Raw genomic sequence first — 13735 nt, 5'->3', positions numbered from 1 at the left:
TAAATAAATAATAAATGAAAAGTATCTTTATAAAAAAAATAATAAAGTCCTAGCTGGTTGTGTCTGATTGGCTGATCCCAGCTCAGCTGTAAGGGGAACAGATCTTGCCGTAAGGCAGTAATTTTCTCAAACACAGAAAAGAGGTTCTGCAGGTGCTGGGAAGTCAAACACCAACAAGTGTCCCTACAGGATGGCACTGCAGTGACAGCAAAGTGCAGACCTGCCACCAGGGAGTGCTTTGAGTTTGTGGGAAGTTGTGTGACAAAGTAGAAAAGGAATTCAGAATTCTAGGTCTAAGGGCTGATTCTGTCCCTTAGTAACCATGTGACGTGGACAGGAATAAACAAGCTTCTCTGGTTTTTTGTCATGCATAGAATAATTATTCCTACCTACTCTGCAGGGCTGAAGTGTATCGGAGCATTTTGTGGACAGGCTTTGAAAATGACACTGAGTAAAATCTGTTTGCCTCTCTGGGGCCCAGGTTATCCACCTGTAAAATTCCCTAGATCGTAGGGCTATTGTGAGGTAAACTAGAATATTATAAATGAATGATTTATTTACAGGATTCACCTCAAAATAATGGAGGTAGTGGGAGGGAGAGGGAGTGGGTAGGGATATACATGAGACTGACCGTGACTTAGTAAGTGTAAAACCCAGCTGGTGGGCCCATTATACCATTCTCTCTACATTAGTGTGGATATGAAATCTTCAATAATAAATTTTTTTTTTTTTTTTTTTTTTTTTGCAGTACACGGGCCTCTCACTGCTGTGGCCTCTCCCATTGCGGAGCACAGGCTCCAGACGCACAGGCCCAGCGGCCACGGCTCACGGGCCCAGCCGCTCCACGGCATGTGGGATCCTCCCGGACCGGGGCACGAACCCGCGTCCCCCGCATCGGCAGGCAGACTCCCAACCACTGCGCCACCAGGGAAGCCCGTAAATTTTTTTTTTTTTAATGAAGGGTCTTGGAAATACTTAGAAGAGAGAGGCCACACTCTCCAAGTTTCATTATCACTGAGTCAGTGTTAGGCGTCCTCCCCCCAACCCGGCTCCCTTGCCCCACCCCCAGGCGTTGTTTTCTCAGGCATTTAGGTCGTTTCCTCACTGTCCACTACCCTCCTCTCCAGACTGGTGCTGGTGCCAGTGTAAGGTTATATCAGGGAAGACATCTTTGATGGTATAACACTGGTTTGAAACACAAAACGAAAACCCCAAAATAAGCAACAACAAAAGAAAACCAGAAGCAAACGAGCGCGCGCTCACACCCCTTAAGAGAGAGCCTGTGCCGGCGCTCAGGCCCGGTACACAGCATCTGTGAAGTTACTTTCCAGTGAACAAAAACGGACTCACGCTTCCCTTTTCCTAACATTGCATTCGGTGGATGTCCAGAGTAAATAACGAATAACAAGGACGCCCCAGAAGGCTGCACGCCGAGAGCCAGGGGTGAGGGTCCAGCACCTACGGTCAGCATTGCGCGCCCACCCGGCTCCCCAGCCCGCCCAGGACACAGGGGCGGCCGAGGGAGCCTAGGGGAAGGGGACCGGCCGAGAGTGCAACTGCGCCGTCTCAGGAGAAGGACCCCTGTCCCGGGGCGCGACAGACCCAGCGAGGGATCCGAGCATCCCGAGAAGGCGTTTCAATCAGACCGCGGGCGCTTGGCTATAATTACCTCCAACTTGGAAAGGCTCCACCCGCGCTGGGAGGGGCTTCAAATCCACTAGAGGCTGGACCCGCAGAGGAACCGCCAGCCTTAGCGAATCAACCACCACACAGTTTCCTTTTAAAAAAGCGCCGCCCATCGGCGGTCCCGCCCCTCGGCCGCCCCCGAACAAGCATGGCCCTCAGCGGGCCGGAAGCGCTTCCGCCCCCAACCAAGATGGCCGCCGGGCGGCGTTCCCCCGGACGGAAGTAGCCTGTTGGGCGGTTGACGAGTTCATCATGGCAGCCGCGGCCGCCTCCCCAGCTCTGAAGCGGCTGGATCTTAGGAACCCCGCGGCGCTTTTCGAGAGCCATGGCGCTGAGGAGATTCGCGGGCTGGAGCGCCAAGTTCGGGCCGAGATTGAGCACAAGAAGGAGGAGCTGCGGCAGATGGTGGGCGAGCGGTACCGCGACTTGATCGAGGCGGCCGACACCATCGGCCAGATGCGCCGCTGCGCCGAGGGGCTGGTGGGCGCCGTGAAGGCCACCGACCAGTACTGCGCCCGCCTCCGCCAGGCTGGCTCAGCCGCGCCCCGGCCGCCGCGGGACCCGCAGGTCAGCCCCGGGCCCCCGCCCCCGGCCCGGCCGCTCCCACCCCCGCGGGTCGGTCGGCGCCCCTGGCTGGGCCTCACCTGCCTCTGGAAGAGCTCCCGCCACCCACTGCGCTCAGCTCCTGGGGGGACGCCCGCGGTCCTTCCCTTGCTGCTGACCCGTTCTCCACGGTCCCTCGGCCGTCTCCTCGGGAGCCTTCCCGCGCTTCCGGGCGTCGCCCCCCTCACCTCACCCGTGGGGTCGCCGGGCTTGTCTTCCCACCTGAGATGGAGACGCCAGGGGTCTCTCGCTAGACTGTTCAACTCGTTCCCTGTATCACGTCTCCTGACATTGTCGCTGGAACAGAGTTCTCCCGTGTTGACACCTTCCCCCCAAGTCGTTCCTTCCTCCTCCCAATCTTCCTCCCAGCCCCGCCCCCACCCCACTCCCAAGAATAACTCCCACGGCCCCAAAGAGCTCTGCTACCCTCTGTGGGAGTCGTTGGAGGCTAGTAACCAGCCCATCCAGCTCTCGTCTTTTAATAGCGGAACATTTTCATTTTAAGGAACTCAGGTTTTTCTAATCAGGTGATCCGAAGTGTTCCCCCCTGCCCCCCGCCCCAGACGCTAATGATTAGACCCAACGTGGAAAAATGCTGATCCTAAAAGTGGAGCAGCCTTTTGTGCTCCTAAAGAACGATGACTTAGGGTGGCAAAGTGAAAGGGTGTGGAGAGTGAGAAGGGTAGACACTTGTCCTTAAACCTGGGAGAAGATCCTTGCAGCGACGTGGAAGAAGAAATTGCAAAAGTACAGTTTAGGTCCAGTTTGGAGCTTTTTAATACAGTCTGGGTTTTAGAAAAATGCAGGTCATTAGGCTGGACTCACACGATAGAACCATAGAAGATTGGAAATTCTTCGCTAACTTCTGAAATGAGAGACTTCATCCCTCCCTAAGCTAATTTGTGCTGGCTTGTTTTTGGAAACATTTATTTTTATTCCTGTTATATCTTATTTATTCTCAGTCAAACCCACAAAAATTTGAGCGCCTTCTGTGTTCAAGGCACAAAGAATCAGAATTCTGCTCTAAAGGAGCTTACAATCTATTTGAGAAATTATATCCATGGAAAGTTGATGAGAAAAATGTAACCAATTTAGAATAGCAGAAGAAGACATTTTAGGATAATGGGTGATTGATTCCCAGAATAATTGTGTACATTTACCATAAGAATTCTGAAGGAAGTCACTTCAGGCTTGGGTCCTTCTCAGTTAGGAGAGGCGTTTAGGGTAGATGAGATTTGGAATAGGGGGTCTGGAGTATGTAAAGACAATTAAAACCAAGTATCAATTTGATTAAAGCAGGGTTGGTCAACCTTGGTGCCGTTGACATTTTGAACTGGATCATTCCTTGTTGGAGATGCTTATCCAGGGCATCGAGGGATGTTTAGAAGCATCCCTGGCTTCTTCCCACTAGGTGCCAGTAGCACTCCTGTCCCCGACTGTGGTAATCAGAAATGTCCCCAGAGATTGCCACGTGTTCCCTGGGGGAGGAAATCCTCTTCCTCCCCACACATGAGAACCAGTGGATTCAAGGGTCCCTAGAGGGACTTCCCTGGTGGTCCTGTCTTAAACACGGGTTAAGACTCCGTGCTCCCAATGCAGGGGGCCTGGGTTCGATCCCTGGTGAGGGAACTAGATCCCGTGTGCCGCAACTAAGATCCCGTGTGCCACAGCTAAGACCCGGCACAGCCAAATAAATATTTTTAAAAAAAGAATAGGTCCCTGGAAGAAAGCAGTGGAAGGACAGGAAACCCTTGACCGCCAGGCTAAGATACTAGGCAGTAAGGAGCCTTTTAGAACTGAGCAAAGATACGATCTTAATGGCCTGTGAAGAAGGTTGACTTGACAGCAAAGGAAAAGGATAGGTTGGAGGGGACAGAGAATGAACACAGAGCAAGCGAAATGTTTTTGGATTCATCGAAGTGTGAGATGATGATGACCCGCAGTAGAATCATGGGAGTGGTAGCAGAAACCTAGGTCGTAGAGATGTCGACAGAACCATCAGAAGGACCTGACTTTCCTGGGATCTGGGGACAGAGTGATTGGTATATGTGAAGATGTTGAGGGAGGTCAGATGGCTAAAATTTTTGGTATAGGGAGATGAATTTAGTTTTAGATATACTGATTATAGAATAGCAGCGAAAGTTCCAAGGGGAGATGTCTGGCAGCGGCAGAAAAGGCTCGACGGGGATTCAGGGCAGCGGGGGACTACAAGATGCGGTGGTGATCTGCCTGGAGCTGGCGCTTCAGGGAGGAGAATCGTGAAGGAAGAGGACAGACCGAGGTGAGTGGAACGTGAAGATCTGGTGGAAGGTTGGCGAAGAGAAGCAGCCAGCAGAGAAGCCCACGATGCTTTCAGAGCAGCAGGAGAGAATGTAGGGAGGCCGAGCGCCAAGCAAGGGAAGGGGAGAGCTCACTCGAGGGGCGGAGCATCGGCTCCCTGATAGCCTGTCTGTGCGATGACCAGATTCGGTTTGCCCCTCCATGGGATGGAGCAAAGGTGCAACCGGTAGGAAAAGCTTGACTCCAGTAATTCTGCTACACGAACCTTGGTGCCTTGCTGAGCGGCATTGAATCTGGCTTCGTGGAAGCTTTGTACCCCCCCAGATGCCCCCATACTTCTCCCCTAGCCGGCCCCACGCTGACCTCGCTTTTGTTTGTCCTGACTTAGCTCTGTGCCTTTCCCCGCAGCCACAGCAGCCGTCCCAGGAGAAGTTCTACAGCATGGCTGCCCAGATCAAACTACTGCTAGAAATTCCTGAGAAGATCTGGAGCTCCATGGAGGCCTCTGAGTATCTCCACGCCACACAGCTCTACCTGCTCTGCTGCCACCTTCACAAGCTGCTCCAGCTGGATCCTTCTAGTTCCCGATACAGCCCTGTCCTCTCCCGATTCCCTATACTCAGCCAGCAGCTGGCGGCGGCCAGCCACTTCCGGTAAAAAGACCTGCTCTGGTGATGGCCATGCTCCCCCACTCCAGTTTTATGGAGTGTGTCTCCTTTCCTGATGTACTGGGGTTCTTCTCCCCAGATGTAAAAAGCTCCCCATGACCTCTGTCGTCCTCTCTCTAGGTCAGCCATCCTGCATGAGAGCAAGATGCTGCTTACATGCCAAGCCGTGGCCGACCAAGCCGTGGCCGAGGCCCTGTGCTCTGTGATGCTCTTAGAAGAGAGTTCTCCGCGCCAAGCCCTAGCGGACTTCCTGTTGGCCAGAAAGGCAGCTATTCAGAAACTGCTCAACCAGCAGCACCACGGTGGGTGTGGCTGCTCTCCACAGGATTTGGGCCATAAACCCGGGGACGGAGCAGAACAAGCTGAGGGAGGCCGAAGCTTCCACAGCGTCCTCTGTTTCTAACTTTACTGAAGGAAAGTTGTTAAAAGAGGATGGCTTCTTCTCGTAGGTGCTGGTGTCAAGTCTCAGATTTGCTCATTAGTGGAGTTGCTGGCCACCACTTTGAACCAAGCTCATGCTCTTTTCTACACTTTACCGGAAGGTCTGCTGCCAGATCCATCCCTGCCCTGTGGCATGCTCCTCTCTACTCTGGACAACATCACAGGCCAGCACCCTACTGGTGAGCCCTTAGCCGACCGCTTTTATTTTCTGGTTCATTCATTTACTGAGCATCTGCCATCTGCCCGCGACTGTGCTGGGCTCTGGGGACACAGCAGTGAATTGGACGGATATGGGCCCACTTTCCTGGAGGTCAGAGTCTAGTGGATATGCAGATATCTGCTTCATATCAATATTGGTCATTGCTATAAAGGCAGAGTGCAACTTGACTTGGTAGCATTGAATGGAGGGACCAAGGCCGGAGACTTCCTTGGGGACAGGATATTTAAAGTGAAACCTGAAGGTTGAGTAAGAGTTAGTCAGGCAAAGAAGAGGGTTCCAGGCAAAAGGAAGAGGAGGTGCAAAGGTCCTGAGGCAAGGAGGATGTTAGTATATGAGGAACTGAAAAAAAAGCAGGGGAAGCTGAGGGGAAGTGGGTGAGGGGAGGAGTAGCATGAGAAGACACGTGGCCAGTTTATCATTTGGGAGCAGAGAATACAGCGCTGTGTGAACAGAGCAGTGGATAGCCTTCTAGGACCTTCCAGGCTTGGTGGTCCTGTTATATGTTCCCGTGCACCCTGTACTTTTATTTGGCAGCATTTGTCCCAATTGGAATTAAATGCGTTTGGCTTTTATGTGCCGGTGGTTCCCCCTGGGGCTGGAGTGGATGCTGAGAGCTCACCGTGACCACGTGACAGACGATGGGGGCAGCAGAGATGGAGCTGACTGGGCAACTCGGACATGTGTTTAGCAGACAGTTTGGTGAGGGATTGGCTGCAGAGGGTGTGGAAGGAAGGGGTCCAAGTTTACTAGAAAGGAGTTTTTTGTTTTGTTTCGTTATTGAAGTATAGTTGATTTACAGTGTTAGTTCCTGGTGTGTAACAAAGTGATTCAGTTATATATTCTTTTTAGGGTTCTTTTCCATTATAGTTTATTACAAGATACTAAATATAGTTCCCTGTGCTATACAGTAGGACCTTATTGTTTATCTGTTCTATATATAGTAGTTTGTATCTGCCAATCCCAAACTCCTCATTTATCCCTCCCCGCCCTTTTCCCCTTTGGTAACCATAAGTTTGTTTTCTATGTCTGTGAGTCTGTTTCTGTTTTGTAAATAAGCTCGTCTGTATCATTTTTTAAGATTCCACTATATGTGGTATCATATGATGTTTATCTTTCTCTGACTTCACTCAGTGTGATAACCTTTAGCTCCATCCATGTTGCCGCAAATGGCATTAGTTCATTCTTTTTTATGGCTGAGTAACATTCCATGGCATATATGTACCACACCTTCTTTATCCATTCATCTGTCCACGGACATTTAGGCTGCTTTCCTGTCTTGGCTGTGGTAAATAGTGCTGCAGTGAACATTGGGGTGCGTGCATCTTTTCAAATTAGAGTTTTCGTCTTTTCTGGATATATGCCCAGGAGTGGGATTGCTGGATCATATGACAAGTCTATTTTGAGTTTTTTAAGGAACCTCCATACTGCTCTCCATGGTGGCTGCACCGATTCACATTCCCACTGACAGTGTAGGAGGTTCGACAAGGAGTTGGTTTGAAAGGGCTGCTGATGGATTTACTTTTGAAAATGTTGCCTTGGAAACAGCTGAGACCTTGGAGTGGGAACGTGGAGTGGAGAGGCAACCGTGGGTCCAGAAGAGAGCAGTGAGCGGTCTGGCCGGGGAGACACACACGGTGCGTCTGCAGTGGCTGTTGTTTGAGGCCTTGGGGCGGATGACATCAGTAAGGGGAGGGGATGACGGAGGACTGAGCCTCAGGAAACTCCAGAACTCAGAGGTCAGACGGAGGAGGCACGGCCAAAGGTAGAAGGGAAGCGAGTAGAACGTGGTGACAGCCGGAGGTCATTTTCAGACAGAGATGTGTATTAAACAGTCTCATTTCTGGCTTACTTTATCTCCCAACGGAAGTTCTCCCAACGGAAGTTCTACTTTTAAAATGCCAAGCATTACATAGCCCTCATTTTCCTCCTTTCTCATTTTTCCCCCATTCCTTTCCTCTCTGTCCTTTGCCTTGTCAACCAATAGGATGGCAGAGTTGGAGGGAAGCTGCCACACTCCCTCCCTGATGAGGGGAGGCCTGGACATACTCTGTGCTTTCTTTTTCCCCCTATTTCAGGGGTCTAGTCCGGCTGCCCAGAGGAAGACTGGATGATTTTTGGAAATTCCTTCCAGGTCCTTTATTAATTTGCCGTTCAAAGGATGGTCCCGATGACCTGTCCCTTGGCCCTCTCCTTAGGAAAGGGCATTGGTGTCCTGCAGGAGGGCATGAAGCTGTGCAGCTGGTTCAAACACCTGCCCGCATCCGTCGTCGAGTTCCAGCCAGCTCTCCGCACACTTGCGCGTCCCATCAGCCAGGAGTACCTGAAAGACACACTGCAGAAGTGGATCCACATGTAAGTAGCCAGAGCTTTCCTGGCGGGGGACAGGACCCACCCAGCCTCGCCTGTGACCACAGGAAGGAGGGAGAGCCCTGACCGTATGGATGGTGCTCTGGGTCAGGCCAGCCCCACCTCAGCCGTCTCTCACTGCGCTCACGGCGCTTAGCCCCCACTGGGAGAACCAAGAGGGAATTTGTCTTTCAACATGTGACGTAGAGGATTTTAGACCCTCTTTATGTTAGAGTTCTGCCACTCCTATGCTTTTATTTAGTGCAGTGTTGTGTGTGTTTGTTTTTTTTTAATTGAGGTGTAGTTAATTTACAATACTGTGTTAGTTTCAGGCGTACAGTAAAGTGATTCAATTATACATACACATATATATTCTTTTTCAAATTGTTTTCCATTATAGGTCATTACATGATATTGAGTATAGTTCCCTGTGCAGTACAGTAGGTTCTTGTTTACCTGTGTTATGTATAGTGGTGTGAACATGTTAATCCCAAACTCCTTGAAGTGTTTATATATTTATAAACACTCTGATACATAATAGATATTTACATAGTAGGACCCAGGTAAGAGGTTTTCAAGTGGAGTCCAGCTATTTTTCTTAATAAAGGTGTGAAAACCACGAAACTAATGAAGCCCAAGGAAAATGATTTTGTTGCAGGTGTAATGAAGACATTAAAAATGGGATCAGCAACCTGCTCATGTACGTGACGAGCATGAAAGGTCTCGCGGCGATCCGGGATGCCACGTGGGAGTTACTTGCCAATGAGTCGATCCATCACAGCTGGGATGTGATCTGTCGGCGGCTTCTGGACAGGCCTCTCTTGTTCTGGGAGGATTTGATGCAGCAGCTGTTCCTGGACCGACTGCAGGTGAGGTGGGAAATCGCGTGGTCCAGCTGTTCGGTGGCCAGTCCCGGTGTGATCTTTTGATTGTCTGGGGAGATTCCCGCCACTTCCTAAGTATATTCTTTCCCTGCCGACCTACTCCAGGGCTGACTCTTCTGGATAATGAGCCGTAAAGATGAACGGATTCTGGCGCTGAAAAAGAGGCCAGGCATCTGTCGGGTGGTTGGGAACATGTCCACGCCCATCAGTGATGACATTGTTCTCTGCCACCACCATGCCATCTTCCTGAGCGTGGTGGAGAACACTGGATGTTGGGATAGATTGCCACTTAGTGCTCTGGTTTTGCGATTTCCTGGAAAGAACTGGGATTTGAAGAACTCTTCTCTCCTTTGCTTTCAGACTCTGACAAAAGAAGGCTTTGACTCCATCTCCAGTAGTTCCAAAGAGCTCCTCATTTCAGCCTTGCGGGAACTTGAAAGTAGCACCAGCAGCTCCACTTCAAATAAGCACATCCACTTCGAGCATAACATGTCTCTCTTCCTCTGGTCCGAGAGTCCCAGCGACCTGCCTCCCGACGCTGCCTGGGTCAGCGTGTCAAACCGGGCTCAATTTCCGGGCAGTGGGCTCTCCATGAAAGCACAAGCCGTTAGCCCTTGTGTACAGAGCTTCTGTTCTGCCCTAGATTCGAAACTGAAGGTGAAACTGGAGGACCTCCTGGCTTACCTTCCCTCTGGCGACCCGTCACCCGCCAAGGACATCTCTCCCGCGCAAACCAGGAACTGTGCCTTTGACAGATACGCAGACGCGGGGACCGTGCAGGAGATGCTGCGGACGCACTCCACGGCCTGTGTCAGGCACATCACGGACTGCGTCCAGGCGGAACTGCAGCGCATCCAGCAGGCTATACAAGGGCAGCAGGACGCTCTCGACGGGCTCAAGCTACACTCGGTCCTTTTCATGGCCAGACTCTGCCAGTCACTGGGAGAACTGTGTCCCCACCTGAAGCAGTGCATCTTGGGAAAGTCAGGGAGCACTGAGAAACCAGCAAGGGATTCGAGGGCTCTGAAAAAACAGGGGAAGGGGAAAACTCAGGAGATAGTTCCCATGCAGGCCAAGTGGCAGGAAGTGAAGGAGCTCCTCCTACAGCAGAGCGTGATGGGCTACAGGGTCTGGAGCTCGGCGGTTGTGAAGGTGAGTGACACGTAAACGTATTCCTTCTGTGCCCGCCAGGCAGTCCCCATTTCTGTCCCCTTTTTGTCATAGTCCAGGCTGGCCAAGCTCAATAAGGCCTTTCAATAGTAAGGGAATAACAATTCTTATTTCACACAGTTATTTTCATTTATCTCTGCCAGATAGCTCAAATGTAAAAACTTTTCTATTCGTTTTAGCCTACATTTTATAGACAGAAACCCTGGAATTTTTTCCTTCCATCTGATGAGAATGAAAGACTTTCTCCCTGGACAAGGGTCTCTGTTTTCTGCTCTTCAACCTAAATGTCATCGTCTCCACTGGTTTCTTAAGAGGTGGCCCCTGACATCTGTAGGGTAGTTGGCAACGAAATCCCCGTTGCTGGCATCAGCAGTTAGAAGAAAAGTGAGGTGTGCCACTCGCCATCCCACACACAGCGCAAGCAGCAGAAGCTCGTCCCAAGATGACTCGAGTAGTTTGCAACAAACTCCACAAAGGATCTGAGTGGCCCATATGGATATTTGCTTTCTATTACCAGGTTTTGGCTCATGGATTCACCCAGTCATTACTTTTAGATGATGCTGGCTCAGTCCTGGCCACGGCCACCAGTTGGGATGAACTAGAAATCCAGGAGGAAGCAGAGTCTGGCAGCAGCGTCACGTCCAAGATCCGACTGCCTGTCCAGGTATGTAAGGGCCGCCACGAGGGGCCCGCCACTGGGAAGGGGAAAACCTGCTCTGTGGAAAGGACCGAGACTTGAGAAATAATCATTCAGCATACAGCTTCTGAGGAAGGGCTGCAAGTAAGACGTGTAACTTTCTACTCTGGGAGCAAAGAGGGCGTAGGGCCAAGTAAATAGGAGACTGTTCGAGGAGTCAGTTCATGAGTCTTGCCTTTTGCAGCACAGACTCTGTGCTAATTAGAGAACCACTCGCCCTAAAGTAGAAACAGCAATGGAAAACACGGTGCCAGGCCACCAAGGGAATGGCAGCAGCCGTCACTTGTATCTGTTCACTGGTCTCTGCTCGGAGAGGGGCCGACTGCGGGGGTCAAGGTCCTGGCGTATAAGCCTAGGTAGGGTAAATGAATCCACTCTTAGCCCGTCTCGCTGCATTGGGCCAAGTTGGCAACTGGACATTCCTTTGTTCTTTTAGCCGTCCTGGTATGTACAGTCCTTCCTGTTGAGCTTATGCCAGGAAATTAATCGGGTTGGAGGCCATGCCTTGCCCAAGGTGACACTGCAGGAGATGCTGAAAAGCTGTCTGGTTGAAGTAGTAGCTGCCTATGAGAAACTCTCAGAAGAAAAACAGGTGAAGGTAGGTGTGTGAATTTTTTCCCATTAAAAACAAAAACTGTAGCTTTTTCTTGGGTTTGGGCACGTCACACCCAGGATTCCAGGTGATAAGGACCACTTGCCCCGGGCTATCTAATCGGTAGTGGCTTCCAGCTCCTCGACTTCAATCACACCCATTCCCAAGGGTCAAGCTGGTCATCACTGAAAAGGCAGTTCCGTACCAGTGGCGAGGACGAAAGCCTGAAAGTTTTTTAAAAAGACCTGCTTTCCAAGCCCAGCACTGCCACGTGGTCACTGCAGGCTTTGGGCAGCTCATTAACCTGTTTCCTCAGGATGCAGCGGGTCACGTGCGCTGCTTGGGGGGTGGGGGGTAGTGTGAAGGCTCGGGAACAGTAGCAAAGCCCAGCACACCCGCGGTGGGAGCTCCTGTCGCCCAGCCCTCCTGCCTTACTGCGCTGCAGCCCTCTGCCTTTGGCGCGTCCTCCCATTGCATTACTGACATTTTTAAGACAGGACCAACTCCTGACTTGCGAAGGAGTTCATATTAAGTCTTCTCTCCTGAGTTTCCTCAAAAGGCCTCTCCTTCATTCATGCCAGGAGCTTTTTTCTTTTAAAATGACTGTCTACAGCACCTGAGACCTTTTTTTAAGGGCCGGGTCTCTTCCCGGCCATTAGGTTTTTAGTTTTAAGACCAGGTATCTAACGTAACTTATTTTTGTTATTGTTATGAGATTAAACTGGCCTTCTGAGTATAAAAAGCTTCTGAAATAACTAGCTGAAACGCAGCCAAACCCTGAAGCTGTTTATTCTCAGATAACAAGTCATCTCCCTTAATGGGTGGGGACGGGAAATTCATTTGCAGAAAGAAGGTGCATTTCCAATGACCCAGAATCGGGCACTGCAGCTGCTTTACGATCTGCGTTATCTCAACATCGTTCTGACGACCAAGGGTGAAGAGTTGAAGAGTGGCCGCAGCAAACAGGATCCCAGGTAGGTAGGCTCACCCTCCCGTGCATCTCTCCCAAACCTGCACAGCCCTTTTCTGGGAAGCCACTGGAGTTAGCCTCACGTTGCCCATTAGTTGTGTTTGTTTTCAACAGTAAGGGCTCATGTTACCAGCAAGAGAAAGAACGACCACCTGCTGGATAGATTCCACAGTCAAGTGTAGTACGGGGAATCTCATGCCTCTCTTCTGAGTCAGCCTACCAACTGTTGGGTGTCATTTGAACCTCCGGTACCCTCCCCAGAAACAACCTGGGGAAGTTGTGGACTGGACTTAGACATCCCATCTGGTGGAAACTCCTGAGGATCATTTAAGCTCAATGATCAGTGACAAGTGGGGCTAAGCCAGCAGTTAAGGAGAACAGACCCAGTTCCAGGGCCTGTCTAGCATTACAACACCCAAAGATTGGTTTCTGTCCTACAAAACGTGGAGAATGAGCCACTCGATCCTTTTTTCAGAGTTGAGAAAGTGGCTGACTACCTTGAAGCGCTCATTGACCCGTTTGACCTGGACGTTTTCACACCGCACCTCCACGGCAACCTCAACCGCCTGGTGCAGCGGACTTCTGTAAGCCGGGGAGAACACGCTCACCGTGAACGTGAACGCAGCGCCACGGGCTCAGATTACAGCACAGACCTGCCCAACACACAATGCTCCAGGACACAGTGGGGAGAGGGGCTAAGACACAGAGCTGGGTTGTTACAGGGGCCGAAAAGAGGATTAGATGAAACCTCAGGGCTGAGGCAACCCCGGGATGACCCCTTTAGTTGTGAATAAGGACTATTCAGGTTTTATCCAGGCCTCAGAGAGAGGAATACAAAGAGCCATTGGACTGGGAGATTCTGACCTGTGGGCAGTGATGAAAGTAATCTTGGAGCACGAACACACTCAAAAGAGCATTTCCCCAAAAGGATGGTTAGAAACAAAGTAGTGACTGATTACTGACAGAATTTCCTTTTAAGCGGACAGTACCAACACCCAGCCTGTTACTGTGCCCCGTCTCTCGTCTGGCAGGTTCTCTTTGGATTGGTGACGGCTACAGAGAATCACTTCACCCCCAGAAGCAGTACGTTCAGCTCCCAGGAAGCCCATAACGTACTGCCACTAGCATCGAGTCAGATCAGGTAATGATTCTGAGTGGTTCCTGCTGGGGCCCCAAAG

General features: G+C 50.9%; 2 protein-coding genes and 1 long non-coding RNA gene across 21 annotated transcripts in view; 2 read left to right on the top strand and 1 right to left on the bottom strand.

Moving 5' to 3' along the window:
• SLC39A11 (solute carrier family 39 member 11) overlaps nucleotides 1–3790 on the bottom strand; it is a 431349-nt gene extending 427559 nt beyond the window's left edge. For 6 of the 12 annotated variants that reach the window (XM_032618001.1, XM_032618005.1, XM_032618010.1 and 3 more), the window contains exon 1: nucleotides 2512–3790. The gene's annotated coding sequence lies outside the window, so the exon portion shown is untranslated. Of the gene's footprint in view, nucleotides 1–1669; nucleotides 1747–2330 lie in introns of those variants that run through there. The other 6 variants (XM_032618000.1, XM_032618004.1, XM_032618009.1 and 3 more) reach the window with 2 other exon arrangements.
• The window catches only part of COG1 (component of oligomeric golgi complex 1), a 13237-nt gene continuing 1386 nt past the window's right edge, over nucleotides 1885–13735 (top strand). For 6 of the 8 annotated variants that reach the window (XM_032617994.1, XM_032617988.1, XM_032617991.1 and 3 more), the window contains exons 1-12: nucleotides 1888–2253; nucleotides 4978–5222; nucleotides 5358–5539; nucleotides 5687–5857; nucleotides 8094–8250; nucleotides 8903–9113; nucleotides 9489–10280; nucleotides 10816–10962; nucleotides 11432–11593; nucleotides 12434–12561; nucleotides 13033–13141; nucleotides 13589–13698. In XM_032617994.1, coding sequence (XP_032473885.1) covers nucleotides 1939–2253; nucleotides 4978–5222; nucleotides 5358–5539; nucleotides 5687–5857; nucleotides 8094–8250; nucleotides 8903–9113; nucleotides 9489–10280; nucleotides 10816–10962; nucleotides 11432–11593; nucleotides 12434–12561; nucleotides 13033–13141; nucleotides 13589–13698 — 2729 coding nt within the window. In that variant the 5' untranslated portion in view covers nucleotides 1888–1938. Of the gene's footprint in view, nucleotides 2254–4439; nucleotides 4571–4977; nucleotides 5223–5357; nucleotides 5540–5686; nucleotides 5858–8093; nucleotides 8251–8902; nucleotides 9114–9488; nucleotides 10281–10815; nucleotides 10963–11431; nucleotides 11594–12433; nucleotides 12562–12671; nucleotides 12951–13032; nucleotides 13142–13588; nucleotides 13699–13735 lie in introns of those variants that run through there. The other 2 variants (XM_032617995.1, XM_032617996.1) reach the window with 2 other exon arrangements.
• Nucleotides 6299–8007, top strand: LOC116746437. The gene is made up of 3 exons (XR_004347709.1): nucleotides 6299–6597; nucleotides 7444–7532; nucleotides 7974–8007. It is a non-coding gene; the product is annotated as an uncharacterized LOC116746437 (long non-coding RNA).

Source organism: Phocoena sinus, chromosome 20 (assembly GCF_008692025.1).
Source record: "Phocoena sinus isolate mPhoSin1 chromosome 20, mPhoSin1.pri, whole genome shotgun sequence".
NCBI lineage: Eukaryota > Metazoa > Chordata > Mammalia > Artiodactyla > Phocoenidae > Phocoena > Phocoena sinus.
The sequence above is the reverse complement of the archived record's forward strand: the minus strand, read 5'-3'. Positions and strand labels throughout refer to the sequence as shown.